This window comes from Palaemon carinicauda, chromosome 16, assembly GCF_036898095.1.
Source record: "Palaemon carinicauda isolate YSFRI2023 chromosome 16, ASM3689809v2, whole genome shotgun sequence".
Lineage (NCBI taxonomy): Eukaryota > Metazoa > Arthropoda > Malacostraca > Decapoda > Palaemonidae > Palaemon > Palaemon carinicauda.
The window spans coordinates 29,412,358-29,427,357 of NC_090740.1; the positions used below are offsets into that span (position 1 = coordinate 29,412,358).

General features: G+C 31.6%; 3 protein-coding genes across 3 annotated transcripts in view; 1 reads left to right on the forward strand and 2 right to left on the reverse strand.

Moving 5' to 3' along the window:
- Nucleotides 1-3,642: 3,642 nt before the first annotated feature.
- LOC137655192 (keratin, type I cytoskeletal 10-like) lies at nucleotides 3,643-6,971 on the reverse strand. Its single transcript, XM_068389075.1, has 3 exons — nucleotides 6,943-6,971; nucleotides 6,747-6,861; nucleotides 3,643-4,159 (listed from the first exon to the last, which is right to left on the reverse strand). The coding sequence occupies exons 1-3, from the start codon at nucleotides 6,969-6,971 to the stop codon at nucleotides 3,719-3,721; spliced, it is 585 nt and encodes a 194-aa protein (XP_068245176.1). The 3' UTR covers nucleotides 3,643-3,718.
- A 393-nt stretch (nucleotides 6,972-7,364) lies between these two features.
- LOC137655193 (uncharacterized) lies at nucleotides 7,365-7,983 on the forward strand. Its single transcript, XM_068389076.1, has 3 exons — nucleotides 7,365-7,388; nucleotides 7,510-7,561; nucleotides 7,625-7,983. Exons 1-3 carry the CDS (start codon nucleotides 7,365-7,367, stop codon nucleotides 7,981-7,983), a joined length of 435 nt encoding a protein of 144 aa, XP_068245177.1.
- A 4,421-nt stretch (nucleotides 7,984-12,404) lies between these two features.
- Nucleotides 12,405-15,000, reverse strand: part of LOC137655194 (uncharacterized) — a 3,171-nt gene continuing 575 nt past the window's right edge. The window contains exon 2 of the mRNA XM_068389077.1: nucleotides 12,405-12,866. Coding sequence (XP_068245178.1) covers nucleotides 12,414-12,866 — 453 coding nt within the window. The 3' untranslated portion in view covers nucleotides 12,405-12,413. The remainder of the gene's footprint in view (nucleotides 12,867-15,000) is intronic.

A 15,000-nucleotide genomic window follows, 5' to 3' on the forward strand; every position in this document is an offset into this window, starting at 1 on the left:
CTAATAAGGGTTATGAACGAACCTCTAGAGATTGTTAATGAATAAGCGTATTCAAGACAGACAGTAAGTGTTTCCCCAGGACACGAGAAGAATAGGAATATGGAGAACTTTTGATAAAGAAAACTCGAAAAGTATCAAATCGGATTGTCCTACCAGAATAATAATGTGAATGATATGAAGAAACAATGAAAGAGCAACATGGATACGAGTGCAAACTAAAGTATAGGATATTCTAACATGTAACTCTCTCTCTCTCTCTCTCTCTCTCTCTCTCTCTCTCTCTCTCTCTCTCTCTCTCTCTCTCTCTCTCTCTCTCTATATATATATATCCATATGTCTATCTATCTATCTATATATACATACACACAGATATTTATATATATATATATATATATATACATATATATATATACATATATATATATATATATATATATATGTATATATACAAACACACACATAAATACACACACACACACACACACACATATATATATATATATATATATATATATATATACTAATATACATATATGTGTATATGTTGGTGTGAGAATGTTATACGCACAAATTCGTTGTTCTGTCTCATCTCTTCAATGTGATATAGAATTATTTAGAGTTGTAGGTTACTTCTTGAAATAAGTCAAAGGTAAATTAACTTTAAACATATTTATTGTTAACTCCATCACTGGAGTATGGATGGTTTGGTCAGAAGACTTTTCCGTATGAAAAGATAAATAGAACTGCTTTAACATAGGTTTGCGTTGATAACGTGACATTAGTTATCTCAGCATTTATTACAAATATGATCACATTAGATTATAATCGGAAGCCATCTGGTTCCGACGTAGAGATCAAAAGGTCAACTGTTTCTCATGGGATGCTTGTGACATGTTGACAATACACAAAGTAAATGTTACCTATGCAATGATTTAGCTTGGTCTTACTTTCGCATCCTGTTATGGCTGTTGTTCACACTCCAACTCTCCTATGATCCTTTGGGTTATGGGTTTATCAATGTATTATCATTACATTAGCTCGGACAGCTACCTTCAAGTATTTGAACTTAAAATTACGTTAAAAATATGTTTCCTAGGAGTGTGACTGGATATACAGAACTGATAGCGCTTAAAACTAAAACCGCGATCGAATGCGCTAGGAAGTTTTACGAGTCCTACATTTGTAAACATGGAATTCTACACATGATAATCTCAGACTCGATTGGAGAATTCAATAATCATTTCCTTAACTCATTGTGTGAATTCCTTAGCATAAAGAAAATCAATACCATGATCTATCACCCAGAGTCGAATGGGCTAATGGAAAGAGCGAATAGGAAGGTTTCAAACATATCAAGAGTTACACTAGGGGGATCAGACCCCAACTGCGATATTGCAATACCTGCGGTACTAAGTACTCTGAATCACTCATGTCATGTATCTATTAAAATGTCGCCGCACGAGGCATTGTATGGTACCCCAGCTAGAACGCCTTTCCATGTATTAAAGCTTACAACTAATTTATCAAATCCTTTAAAGGAAGTTTTAAATGCAAGCATAAGTTGATATGATATCCTTCGAAAGAATTGAGAAGAATCACAAATTATAATGAAAAGGAATCATGATAAAATAGCGAAGCCAACTAAAACATATACCGTGGGTGATAATGTATACATACAGGTAAATGTACGTAAAGGACTCAATTACAAACTGACACCTAAGTTTGAAGGCCCATTTAACATTTTGGAAACATTAACGGCCAATAGATTTAGAGTTTAAAATGTATCCCAACCCACTGATGAGAGAATTGTACCATTGGCTCACATAAGAAATTAAAATAAGAGAGAAGGAAGTGAGGAAAATTTTTGTATCTATGAAACTTGTATAATATTTGTATGTAAACATTTTTTTTCTTCTTAATGCAAGAGTAATTACCTATATTTTTCTCATTGCAGGTTTCCAAAATGAAGTTTTTATTGTTAGGAGTGATATTGTTCGCTCAGACATTTTTTTCGTGTGGGAAGAGCCCTAAAACTAAAAATATAGATTTTAAATATGGCACTATAGTAGAGAGAACAGAAGACGTTTTTATTACAGCAAGCAATATAATTATAGAATTAAATATGCAAGCTATTTTACTCCCAGAGAATGACGTCACTAGCTTAAAGAGCGTTTGCTGCTTCATTAAACGAAATGCATAAACAACATTTTCCTTTTAATACAGAGAGTTCGATTGCACCAACACTATGCGTAGCAGAAATACTATCATACGACTTGCAAAATAAGACTGACGAGGCAGAAGCTCTGACTCGTGACCTAATGATGTGGACAGTGTGACGCACTAACCTTGAAGGATATTCCTTCGTCTTCTTAAGATGTTTTAATGATGTATGTTGATTGAAGATCCAGTTCCTCAGTTTATATATGATTTATAGTTGATATTCGATGAGTTCATTACTTCGGTACACGTAGATACTTCGTCGTAATTGTAGATTCATTACTGTTGTAACCACTAATTATTACAGTCGTAATCTCTGGTTGTTATAGTTGTATTCTCAAGTTGTTAAAGATGTAACCGCTGCCACCAATTGTTGGTGTGAGAATGTTATACGCACACATTCGTTGTTCTGTCTCATATCTCTTCAATGTGATATAGAATTATTTAGAGTTGTAGGTTACTTCTTGAAATAAGTCAAAGGTAAATTAACTTTAAACATATTTATTGTTAACTCCATCACTGGAGTATGGATGGTTTGGTCAGAAGACTTTTCCGTATGAAAAGATAAATAGAACTGCTTTAACATAGGTTTGCGTTGATAACGTGACATTAGTTATCTCAGCATTTATTACAAATATGATCACATTAGATTATAATCGGAAGCCATCTGGTTCCGACGTAGAGATCAAAAGGTCAACTGTTTCTCATGGGATGCTTGTGACATGTTGACAATACACAAAATAAATGTTACCTATGCAATGATTTAGCTTGGTCTTACTTGCGCATCCTGTTATGGCTTTTGTTCACACTCCAACTCTCCTATGATCCCATGGGCTATGGGTTTATCAATGCATTATCATTACATTGATATATATATATATATATATATATATATATATATATATATATATAATATACATATATATATATATATATATATATATATATATATATATATATATATATATATATATATATATATTTATATATATATGGAATCAAAAGGTATTTTGGTAAAACTTAAACATGCTTATGGTAAAAAATTCATTAGAGTGCACATCAGAAGATATTCTGATAGTCTTTTATTTCCCAAATACATACTTCAGGAATAAAGTCTTCAGATTTCATAAGATAGAGTTTTCTTAAATTTTATGAAAAAAATATTCGTTTTCTGAAAATTCTACTTCAGTATTCAATGCTGTGAGAAACATGAAGATTTAGATATTTCCTTTGGTCAGAAAAAAAAAGAAAAGTAATTTTAATTTTTTCATTTCAAACTGTTACATGCTATATTTGCTCATATTTTTTTTTTACCCAAGGAGTCAGGGTACTCACTTACTAACCAAAACATGTAATTTAACTTGATTTAAAGAATAGATTGAATCAGATTATAAAAAAGTATAATTTGAAACAAACAAGATTTTATACATTGAATAGAATGATTTTTTTTTTTGTGTGTTTTATCATTTTCAATAGCTATTGTGCAATTTGAAAAAATCTATTATCCGTAACGACGACCACCGGAGAATCCACCTCCTCCCAAGGAACCACCATGACCTCCTCCAAATCCTCCGCCAAGTGAGCCACCTCCAAAGGATCCTCCTTTACCGCCTCCAAAAGATCCACCTCCGAAGGATCCTCCTCCGTGTCCACCTCCAAAGGATCCTCCTCCTTGTCCACCTCCAAAGGATCCTCCTCCTTGTCCGCCTCCAAAGGATCCTCCTCCTTGTCCACCTCCAAAGGATCCTCCTCCAAAACCACGGCTTCCATATGAGCGGCCACCGAGGGATCCCCCTCCAATGCCTCCTCCATGACCGCCACCAATAGATCCTCCTCCAAATCCACCTCCTCCTCCAAATCCACCTCCACCGAATCCGCCTTTACTACCACCTGCATGGCACAGGGCCACGACTGTGGCTAAGGCGGTGATCAACAATAGTTTCTGCAAAGGAAATAAAGTAGTTTAATAATTTTTGTAATCATAAGAGCATTAGGAATTCTTGTCAGTCAGAAAAAATATTTGGGTGATTTCTTCTTTAAATTGACTAGACATTCAATCCTTTGCAATCAATATCATATTCGTTATTTTTTTTTGTTATTTTATGTGATTTTTTTTCTCATAATGTTTTAGATTATAATTGGCTTTTACATCTATTCCTCAAATTGAAACCAGAAATTAGCATCAAAATCAATCTCGAGTAAAGTTAACTAAGAATATTTTAATGTAAAACGACAACTAATTGACCTATCTGGGTCATGATAATAAAAGTATTTGTTTTTTTCTACTGTTATGGAGTTAAGTTAAAGTCAACTACAAAGAATTGTGTTTGATATTTATAACATTCTTTGTTGTTTTTTGTGATATTTTTAAAGGCATTTATCAAATTTCTTTAAAAGATTTTTTCATTTATTCTCATAATAAACAGAAGACAAAACTTATAAGCAATTCACTCATTATGCGGACCACATTTGTTATGATTAAAGATTGAAGCTACGGAAGACTTTAAGCCACATGGAAATTTAATGGCTACCAATAATCCTTACCATTATGTGGAAGAGTTCTTTCTTTGGGGAAGGAAACACTGGAACTGTCTTCAGCTTCGCCGTTTGATGCTTTTATACTCTCTTGAGGGTATCATCCTTGGCCTTATGCAGTGAGGTTATGTGAAATAGGGCAAGAGGTTGACCTTGGGAAAATGAGAATTGTTTCAGTGACTAATCCGTGTTTGCGTTATCATTTTACTATTTAAATATACCCGTTATTTCACTACATATAAATCTATCTTTTTAGTAATACCGTCTAATAATGTTTTCGGTTCTTGGAGTCTTGAATATTGTTAATCTTTTCTTTTATATTTTTTTACTCTGTGATTTTTTTTTATTATCTCATCCATTTTTATTATCATGAAATATTTTACATAATACATATTTTTTTTTTTTGTTCTTCGACTATTTCATATATTTAATTAAATTTTCTTTTAGCCTTCTTTATCTTTCCCGTTGATATTGAGCCCCAAGAAGAAAACGAAGTGAATTTGAGTATTCGTTGTGGTATTAAACTTGCTTCACATGGGCGAATTTTTTTTCCTTTTTCGGGAGTGTTCTTTGACTATTATTTATCATACTATACACACATCACATGTTGTTTGGAATAGAAAAGAAGCTCGTTGCATATGTGAATGATGCTACTCTCTTTGCATCAATTCCATCTCCTGAATGTAGATTTGAGGTTTCTGAATCCTTTAGTAGAGGCCCAGAAAAAATACTGCGTGGTGAAATTATGAAGTATGAAGTTGAAAGGATAGTGGCTCCTCAATATCCGGATCTCAACATTGATAATGTTTCTTTAAATCTGTATGACTCTTTTGAAATTATAGGTGAGATTCTTGATAGCAAATTAACTTTTTTGAAACATTCGGTGTGTCTCTTCCTCAATTGCACAAAAATAGCCTATTGAAAAAGTCTTCCAAAACATTTCGGCGATAAATCTATTCTGAAGTTCTTTAATTCTTTCATTATTCCTGTTTTAAGCATTTTTTCTACTGTCTGGTCTTCAGCTGCCTAATCTCATTTTAATTAGTTGGACAGGAACTTATGTTCTATTTAATTTCTTATTGCTGATTTAGATATTAATCTTTGTCACCGTTGTTCAGTTAGTTCGTTTTGAATGTTGCAGAAGATTTTTCATAATTCTGACCATCCTTTGCGTTGAGATCTTCCCAGACAGTAGCATCCTCTTCGTAATACTAAGTATACTTTAATTCTAGTAGTCATGACTTCTCCATCATAAAGCTTAATGCTACACAGTATTTGAAAAGTTTAATTCCAGCTGTGACCATGTTGTGGAATGATCTTCTTAATCAGGTAATTGAATCATAGGAACTTCAAAAGTTCTAGCGTGTAGCGAATGTTTTTATGTTGAATAGGCTGATATAAACATCTTTTTATAGTTTACGTATGAAATATCGATTTTGATGTTGTTACTGTTCTTAATGGATTTTATATTAATTGTTAATCACTTTTCTTATAGTTTATTCCTTTCCCTTCCTCACTGGGCTATTTCTCCCTGTTGGAGCCCTTAGGCCTATAGTATCCAGCTTTTCCAACACACACACACACACACACACACACATATATATATATATATATATATATATATATATATATATATATATATCTATATAAACTGTATATATATATATATATATATATATATCTATATAAATTGTATATATATATATATATATATATATATATATATATATATATATATATATATATATATATATATATATATATATATATATATATATATATATATATATATATTGCTACGGTATGTATGTATGTAGAGAGAGAGAGAGAGAGAGAGAGAGAGAGAGAGAGAGAGAGAGAGAGAGAGAGAGAGAGAGAGAGAGAGAGAGAGAGAGAGAGAGAGAGAGAATAAATAAATGGGAAGAACCATAACGCCAACACGGATAAGTCACTGAAAAAAAAAATTTCCCCCCGAGGTCAACCTTTTGCCTAACGTTTGCAGGACCTTCCTGATTAAGTCCAAGGGAGATTTCCTCAGGATAGTATAAAAGCAATACACGGCGAAGCTGAAGACACAGTTCCAGTGTTTCCTTCCCCAAAGAAAGAACTCTTCCACATAATGGTAAGGATTATTGACAGCCTTTTATATCTCTACAAGGCTTTAACTCTTTTATAGCTTCTGAAGTTCACCTCTCAGTCATTACAAGTGTGGTCCCCATAATGTGTGGACTGCGTAGAAGGAGATTTTTACTTATTTATAATACAAATATGAAGGAAAAAGATTTTTAGATTTTTAAAAGAAATTTGGTGAATATTTTTATTAACATATTACTCAAGAAAGTTTCAAATATTAACAAAATATTAGAAATCGATTTATTTATATCTTTGTAGTTGGTTTTACCTCTGCAACAGTAAAAAACTAATGCTTCTATTATTGTAACTCTGAGAAAACGACAATTATTCTTTTATTTTAGAATTTTCTCACTTCCAGGCGAGTTTTGATATGAATGTGTGGTGATAATATGCCACAAGGAAAAGATTGAAACACCAAATCGAATAAAAAAACTCGTAATTTAAAAAAAATAACACAAGATAACAAGAAAATAACATTCATGTTATTGATGCCATGGGCTGGAGTATCCAACCCATTTAAAAAAACAATCATTAAGTTATTTTTCCTTTTCTTTCCGAGTTAAATCAATTCAGAAAGTTTTCATGATGGCAGAAAATAATTAAACAATTTTATTTCCTTTGCAGAAACTATTGCTGATCACCGCCTTAGCCACAGTCGTGGCCCTGTGCCATGCAGGTGGTAATAAAGGCGGATTCGGTGGAGGTGGATTTGGAGGAGGAGGTGGATTTGGAGGTGGAGGTGGACTTGGAGGTGGATCTTTCGGTGGCGGTCATGGAGCCGGCATTGGAGGTGGATCCCTCGGTGGCCGTTCATATGGAAGCCGTGGTATTGGAGGAGGATCCTTTGGAGGTGGACACGGAGGAGGATCCTTTGGAGGTGGACACAGAGGAGGATCCATCGGAGGTGGATCCTTTGGAGGCGGTAAAGGAGGATCCTTTGGAGGTGGCTCTTTTGGTGGTGGACACGGAGCAGGATTTGGAGGTGGTAACGGAGGCTCCTTTGGAGGTGGCTCTTTTGGTGGTGGACATGGAGGAGGATTTGGAGGCAATGGTGGTTCCATTGGAGGTGGATTCTCCGGTGGCCGGCGATATGGATAATAAGTTTTGTAAATTGCAGAATAGTTAATAAATAATCACAGCTGAAGAATTTAATTTTATTACTCCATTCCGTGTGTAAAATGTACCAGTTTTTAATCTTCGACTTTTATTCTCTACTAAGGAGTTTATTATCTATTCACATATCTCGTATAATTAAAGAATGACTTAACCATTGCAGATTTTTTTTTTTTATTTAGAAAATATATCGAACTTCTTCTTATGATTCAAGAGGGTTTAACTTCCCAGGATTATATTTGAGATAGTCTTTTGTTAAATACACTCTCTCACACTATTCTATCTTACATCTCTTCCTCTTGTTTTTTTGAAGTTTTTATCCCCTTGTTATTTTCAAGTTTGTATGGTTTATATATGAAAGATTTATTTTCATGTTATTACTTTTCTTAAATTCTCTTGTAGTATTTCCTTATTTCCTTTCCTCGCTGGGCTATTTTTTCCTGTTGGAGCCCTTAGGCTTATAGCATTCTGCTTTTCCTACTAGGGTTGTTGCTTAGAAAGTAATAATAATAATAATAATAATAATAATAATAATGATAAAAATAATAATGATAATAATAAAAATAATAATAATAATAATAATAATAATAATAATAATAATAATCATAATTTTAATTTGTAAAAAGGAATCCCAATCTGGCTTTTATACTCAGAAGGAAATTTTTTTAATAGCTGTGGTTATCTTTTATTGTATACCAATTATGATAAAACATGAATAGCTAATATACGGAAAGGAACTGCAAATAAGTACGTATAATTATTGAGAACCCTTCCCGTCAGCTTTCATTTTAGTAAGAAAAAATTTTGCTATCATCATGAATTTGAAAAGTGGCCAATGAATAAACATTAGAATAACATAACACTTGATTGTATAGATATGCATATGTATAGGTGTGTATATATTAACACGAAAATTTGTAAATATTTATAAATACATAAACACCCATAAGTATAATATATATGTATATGTATATATATATATATATATATATATATATATATATATATATATATATATATATATATATATGTATATATATATATATATATATATATATATATATATATATATATATATATATACATAAGTATATATAAATAAGTATATATATATATATATATATATATATATATATATATATATATATAGATATATAGATAGATAAAACAACACCAACAACAGTAACGACATCATCAAATACAGCTGTTTCTAATCCACTGCAGGATAAAGGCCTCAGACATGTCCCTTCATGGTTGGGGTTTGGCCAATTTTCATCACCATACAGGACAGTGTTGATTGGAGATGGTGGGAGATTTTCGTCTGATTGTTTACACCAAACCAACCTAGTATAGATGGCCTTGATTAATACAGGTTTGCTGATCATAACGCAATGCAAACCCTTTCACGACGTTAAGTTATTCCCATTTAGAAAGGATACACACACATACACACACACACATAATATATATATATATATATATATATATATATATATATATATATACATATATATGTGTATATATATACATACATATATATATATATATATATATATATATATATATATATTATAACTTGTCCACTGAAGGACAAAGGCCCCAGACATGACCTTCTATTCCTCTCAGTTTATGATTTCTTCGCTCGTTTTCTTTTCCTTAACCTGCTTCGTTCTCAATTTCTACGGATCCATTCTGTTGTTCTTTTTGTCTATCTCTTATCTGTCATTCTCATTACGTGTCCTGTCCATATCCTTTTCCTACATGTTAGAATATCCTCTACTTTAATTTGCTTGCGTATCCATGTTGCTTTTTTTTTCTGTTTCTTAGTGTTATTCCCATCATTACTCTTTCCATTTCTCTTTGAGTTGTAACTAAATTTAGCTTATGTTCTAAGGCTTTAGTAAGGCTCCAAGTTTTTGATGCATAAGATAACACTGGTAGGGCCCTCTGATGAAATACTTTCCCTTTTGGAGAAAGTGGCATTTTACTATAGCAATTCCTCTTATGATTCACTAAACAGAACTATGGCATATGCAAATCTTAAGTTATTAAGGTATTCCCATTTATATATATTCTAACATTTTCCTAATCTGATTTTTCAAAAACCTATTTTAGCCATGCTGTGAATAATTTAGGAGAGATAGGGTCTCTCAGTCTATCACTTTTCTCAATTGGAAATTTCTCCCTATACTTCCCATATAGATATCTTCAAGTGTTCTAACATAAGATTCATCTATATTTAAATATAAATCATCATCATCTACTCCTACGCCTATTGACGGGAAGGGTGCCTATATATATATATATATATATATATATATATATATATATATATATATATATATATAAATATATATATATATATATATATATATATATATATATATTTATATATATATATATATATATATATATATTTATATATATATATATATATATATATATATATATATATATATCTATATCTCTCTCTATATATATAAATTTATATATATAAATAAATAAATATATATATATATATATATATATATATATATATATATATATATATATATATATATATATATATATATATATATATATATATATCTGCTGTTACATATAGTCCAGAAAAGGATAATCATAGTTTTAGAATTATTTTCCAGCTTAATCAGTAGTGGACGAAGCTTATATCTTGGGCCTCTCAGTACTCCTTAACTTTGCAGGAATTAACTTCCGATTATTAAATATGTTTTGTATAAATGTAAGAGTATCATTTTAAAAACCGTTTTCCTACTATAATCCCACTGAGACATGATTGATCATTTGCAAAGTGAGTAATATCAAAAGGCAAGAAGTTCTCCATTATAGCCACTGTGGGGTATAGTTCGGACCTAAAGATATTGGAGGCTCTTTTCAAACACCCACATCTTATGAGATATATTGCATTTTCTTTGCCATTAATTTTTACAAACTTAGTGTATCAAACTTAGCGTATTTCTGTTTTCAAATTTATTCATACGGGAAGTACAGCAATCCAAAACCTATATAAATATAGTGAGAAAATTCCGATTGAGTAAGAAGTTGGGCAGGAAGACTTCATCTCACCTAAATTTTTCAAAGCAAGCCTGGAAGAAGGACTAAAGAATTTAGAATAGGAAAATGTAGGAATTAATATTGATGAGGAACACCTTAACAACTTAAATTTTACAGATGACAGTTGGTTTTAGGAAATCATGGGAGGACTTACAAAAGATGATAGAAGATTTGAATAAGGAATGCAGAAATGTAGGACTGAAGATCGATACGAGTAAAACTACTAAAATGGTCAATGAAAATGCAGTGACAGGAAATAAGGGTTATGGACGAACCTCTACAGATTGTTAATGAATATACGTATTTAAGACAGACAGTAAGTGTTTCCCCTGGACACGAGAAGGATAGGAATATGAAGGAGAGCTTTTGAAAAGAAAAGGAGATGAATATCAAATCAGATTGTCCTACCAGAATAATGATGTGGATAACATGAAGAGACAGAGAAAGAGCAACATGGATACGAGAGAAAACTACTGTAAAGTAGAGGATATTCTAACATGTAACTCTCTCTCTCTCTCTCTCTCTCTCTCTCTCTCTCTCTCTCTCTCTCTCTCTCTCTCTTTATATATATATATATATATATATATATATATATATATATATATATCCATCTATATATACAGTATATGTATATATATATATATATATATATATCCATCTATATATACAGTATATGTATATATATATATATATATATATATATATATATATATATATATATATATATATATATATATATATATATATACATGTATATCTATTTATACACACACACACACACACACACACATATATATATATATATATATATATATATATATATATATACATACATATGGAATAGAAGGGTATTTAGGTAAAACTTAAATATGCTTATGGTAAAAAATTCATTAGAGTACATCTCAGAAGATATTCTTAGGTAGGCATTGATTTCCCAAATATATACTTCATGAATAAAGTGTCCAGATTTCATACGATAGAGTTTTCTTAAATTTTATGAAAAAAATATTTGTTTTCTGCCAATTTTACTTAAGTATGGAATGCTATGAGAAACCTGAATATTTAAATATTTCCTTTGTTCAGAAAAAAAGAAAAGCAATTTAAAATCTTTATTTAAAACTGTTACATGCTATATTTGCTCGAATTCTCTTTTCTTTTATCCAAGGACTCAGGATAATCACTTACTAACCAAAACATGTACTTTAACTTGATTTAAAGAATAGATTGAATCAGTTTATAAAAAAGTATTATTTGAAACAAACAGAATTTTATATATTGAATAGAATGACTTTTATTTTTTTTTATAATTTTAATAGTTATTATATATTTTGGAAAATCTATTATCCATATCGACGACCACCAGAGAATCTACCTCCTCCCAAGGAACCACCATGACCTCCTCCAAATCCTCCGCCATGTCCACCACCAACAGAGCCACCTCCAAAGGATCCTCCTTTACCGCCTCCAAAAGATCCACCTCCAAAGGATCCTCCACCTTGTCCACCTCCAAAGGATCCTCCTCCGTGTCCACCTCCAAAGGATCCTCCTCCTTGTCCACCTCCAAAGGATCCTCCTCCGAGTCCACCTCCAAAGGAACCTCCTCCAGAACCACGGCTTCCATATGAGCGGCCACCGAGGGATCCACCTCCAATGCCTCCTCCATGACCACTACCAAAAGATCCTCCTCCAAATCCACCACCTCCTCCAAATCCACCTCCGCCTAATCCACCTTTACTACCACCTGCGTGGCACAGGGCCACGACTGTGGCTAAGGCGGTGATCAACAATAGTTTCTGCAAAGGTAATAAAGTAGTTTAATCATTTTTGTAATCATAAGAGCATTAGGAATTCATGTCAGTCAGAAAAAATATTTGGATGATTTCTTCTTTAAATTGACTAGATATTCAATCCTTTGCAATCAATATCATATTCGTTATTTTCTTGTTATTTTATGTGGTTTTTTTTTTTCTCATAATGTTTGGGATTATAATTGGCTTTTAAATCTATTCCTCAAATTGAAACCAGAAATTAGTATCAAAATCAATCTAGAGTAAAGTTAACTAAGAATATTTGAATGTAAAACGATAACTAATTGACCTATCTGAGTCATGATAATAAAAGTATTAGTTTTTTCTACTGTTGTGGAGTTAAGTTAAAATCAACTACAATGAATTGTGTTTAATATTTATAACATTCTTTGTTGTTTTTTGTGATTTTTTAATCATTTATCAAATTTCTTTAAAAAGATTTTTTCATTTATTCTCATAATAAATAGAAGAAATAAACATAAGCAGTCCACACATTATGAGGACCACATTTGTTATGATTAAAGATTGAAGCTACGGAAGACTTTAAGCCACATGGAAATTTAATGGCTACCAATAATCCTTACCATTATGTGGAAGAGTTCTTTCTTTGGGGAAGGAAACACTGGAACCGTGTCTTCAGTTTCGCCGTTTGATGCTTTTATACTCTCTTGAGGGTATCATCCTTAGCCTTATGCAGTGAGGTTATGTGAAAAAGGGCAAGAGGTTGACCTTGGGAAAATGAGAATTGTTTCAGTGACTAATCCGTGTTTGCGTTATCATTTTACTATATAGATATACCCGTTATTTCGCTACTTATAAATCTATCTTTTTAGTAATACAGTCTAATAATGTTTTCGGTTCTTGGAGTCTTGAATATTGTTAATCTTTTCTTTTATATTTTTTTACTCTGTAATTTTTTTATAATTTCATCCATTTTTATTATTATGAAATATTTTACGTAATATATATACTTTTTTTTTCTTCGACTATTTCATATATTTAATTAAATTTTCTTTTAGCTTTCTTTATCTTTCCCATTGATATTCAGCCCAAAAAAGAAAACGAAGTGAATTTGAATATTCGTTGTGGTATTAAGCTTGCTTCACATGGGCGAATTTTTTTTTTTTTTTCGGGAGTGTTCTTTGACTATTATTTATCATACAATACACACATCACATGTTGTTTGGAATAGAAAAGAAGCTCGTTGCATATGTGAATGATGCTACTCTCTTTGCATCAATTCCATCTGAATGTAGATCTGAGGTTTCTGAATCCTTTAGTAAAGGCCCAGAGAAAATACTGCGTGGTGAAATTATGAAGTATGAAGTTGAAAGGATAGTGGCTCCTCAATATCCGGATCTCAACATTGACAATGTTTCTTTAAATCTGTATGACTCTTTTGAAATTATAGGTGAGATTCTTGATAGCAAATTAACTTTTTTGAAACATTCGGTGTGTCTCTTCCTCAATTGCACAAAAAAGAGCTCACTGAGAAAGTCTTCTAAAAATTTCGGCGATCAATCTATTCAGAAGTTCTTTAATTCTTTCATTATTCCTTGTTTCGAGCATTTTTCTACTGTCTGGTCTTCAGCTGCCTAATCTCATTTTTTAGTTGGACAGGAACTTATGTTCAATTAAACTTCTTATTGCTGATCTAGACATTAATCTCTGTCACTGTTGTTCAGTTAGTTCGTTTTGAATGTTGCATAAGATTTTTCATAATTCTGACCATCCTTTGCGTTGAGATCTTCCCAGACAGTAGCATCCTGTTCGTAATACTAGGTATACTTTAATTCTAGTATTCATGCCTTCTCCATCATGAAGCTTAATGCTACACAGTATTTGAGAAGTTTTATTCCAGCTGTGACCAAGTGGTGAAATGATCTTCTTAATCAGGTAGTTGAATCATAGGAACTTCAAAAGTTCTAGCGTGTAGCGAATGTTTTTATGTTGAATAGGCTGATATAAACATCTTTTTATAGTTTACGTATGAAATATCGATTTTGATGTTGTTACTGTTCTTAATGGATTTTATATTAATTGTTAATCACTTTTCTTATAGTTTATTCCTTTCCCTTCCTCACTGGGCTATTTCTATTTCTCCCTGTTGGAGCCCTTA

What these genes read in the sequence shown, in the direction of transcription:
- LOC137655192 (XM_068389075.1), bottom strand. Translation starts at nt 6,971, where the DNA reads ATGGGGACCACACTTGTAATGACTGAGAG. An exon ending in ACACTTGTAATGACTGAGAG is followed by an intron (nt 6,862 to 6,942) that starts GTGAACTTCAGA and finishes ATTATGTGGAAG; the next exon opens with AGTTCTTTCTTTGGGGAAGG. An exon ending in ATCAGGAAGGTCCTGCAAAC is followed by an intron (nt 4,160 to 6,746) that starts GTTAGGCAAAAG and finishes TTTCCTTTGCAG; the next exon opens with AAACTATTGTTGATCACCGC.
- LOC137655193 (XM_068389076.1), top strand. Translation starts at nt 7,365, where the DNA reads ATGTTATTGATGCCATGGGCTGGA. An exon ending in TATTGATGCCATGGGCTGGA is followed by an intron (nt 7,389 to 7,509) that starts GTATCCAACCCA and finishes TTTCCTTTGCAG; the next exon opens with AAACTATTGCTGATCACCGC. An exon ending in CGTGGCCCTGTGCCATGCAG is followed by an intron (nt 7,562 to 7,624) that starts GTGGTAATAAAG and finishes TTGGAGGTGGAG; the next exon opens with GTGGACTTGGAGGTGGATCT.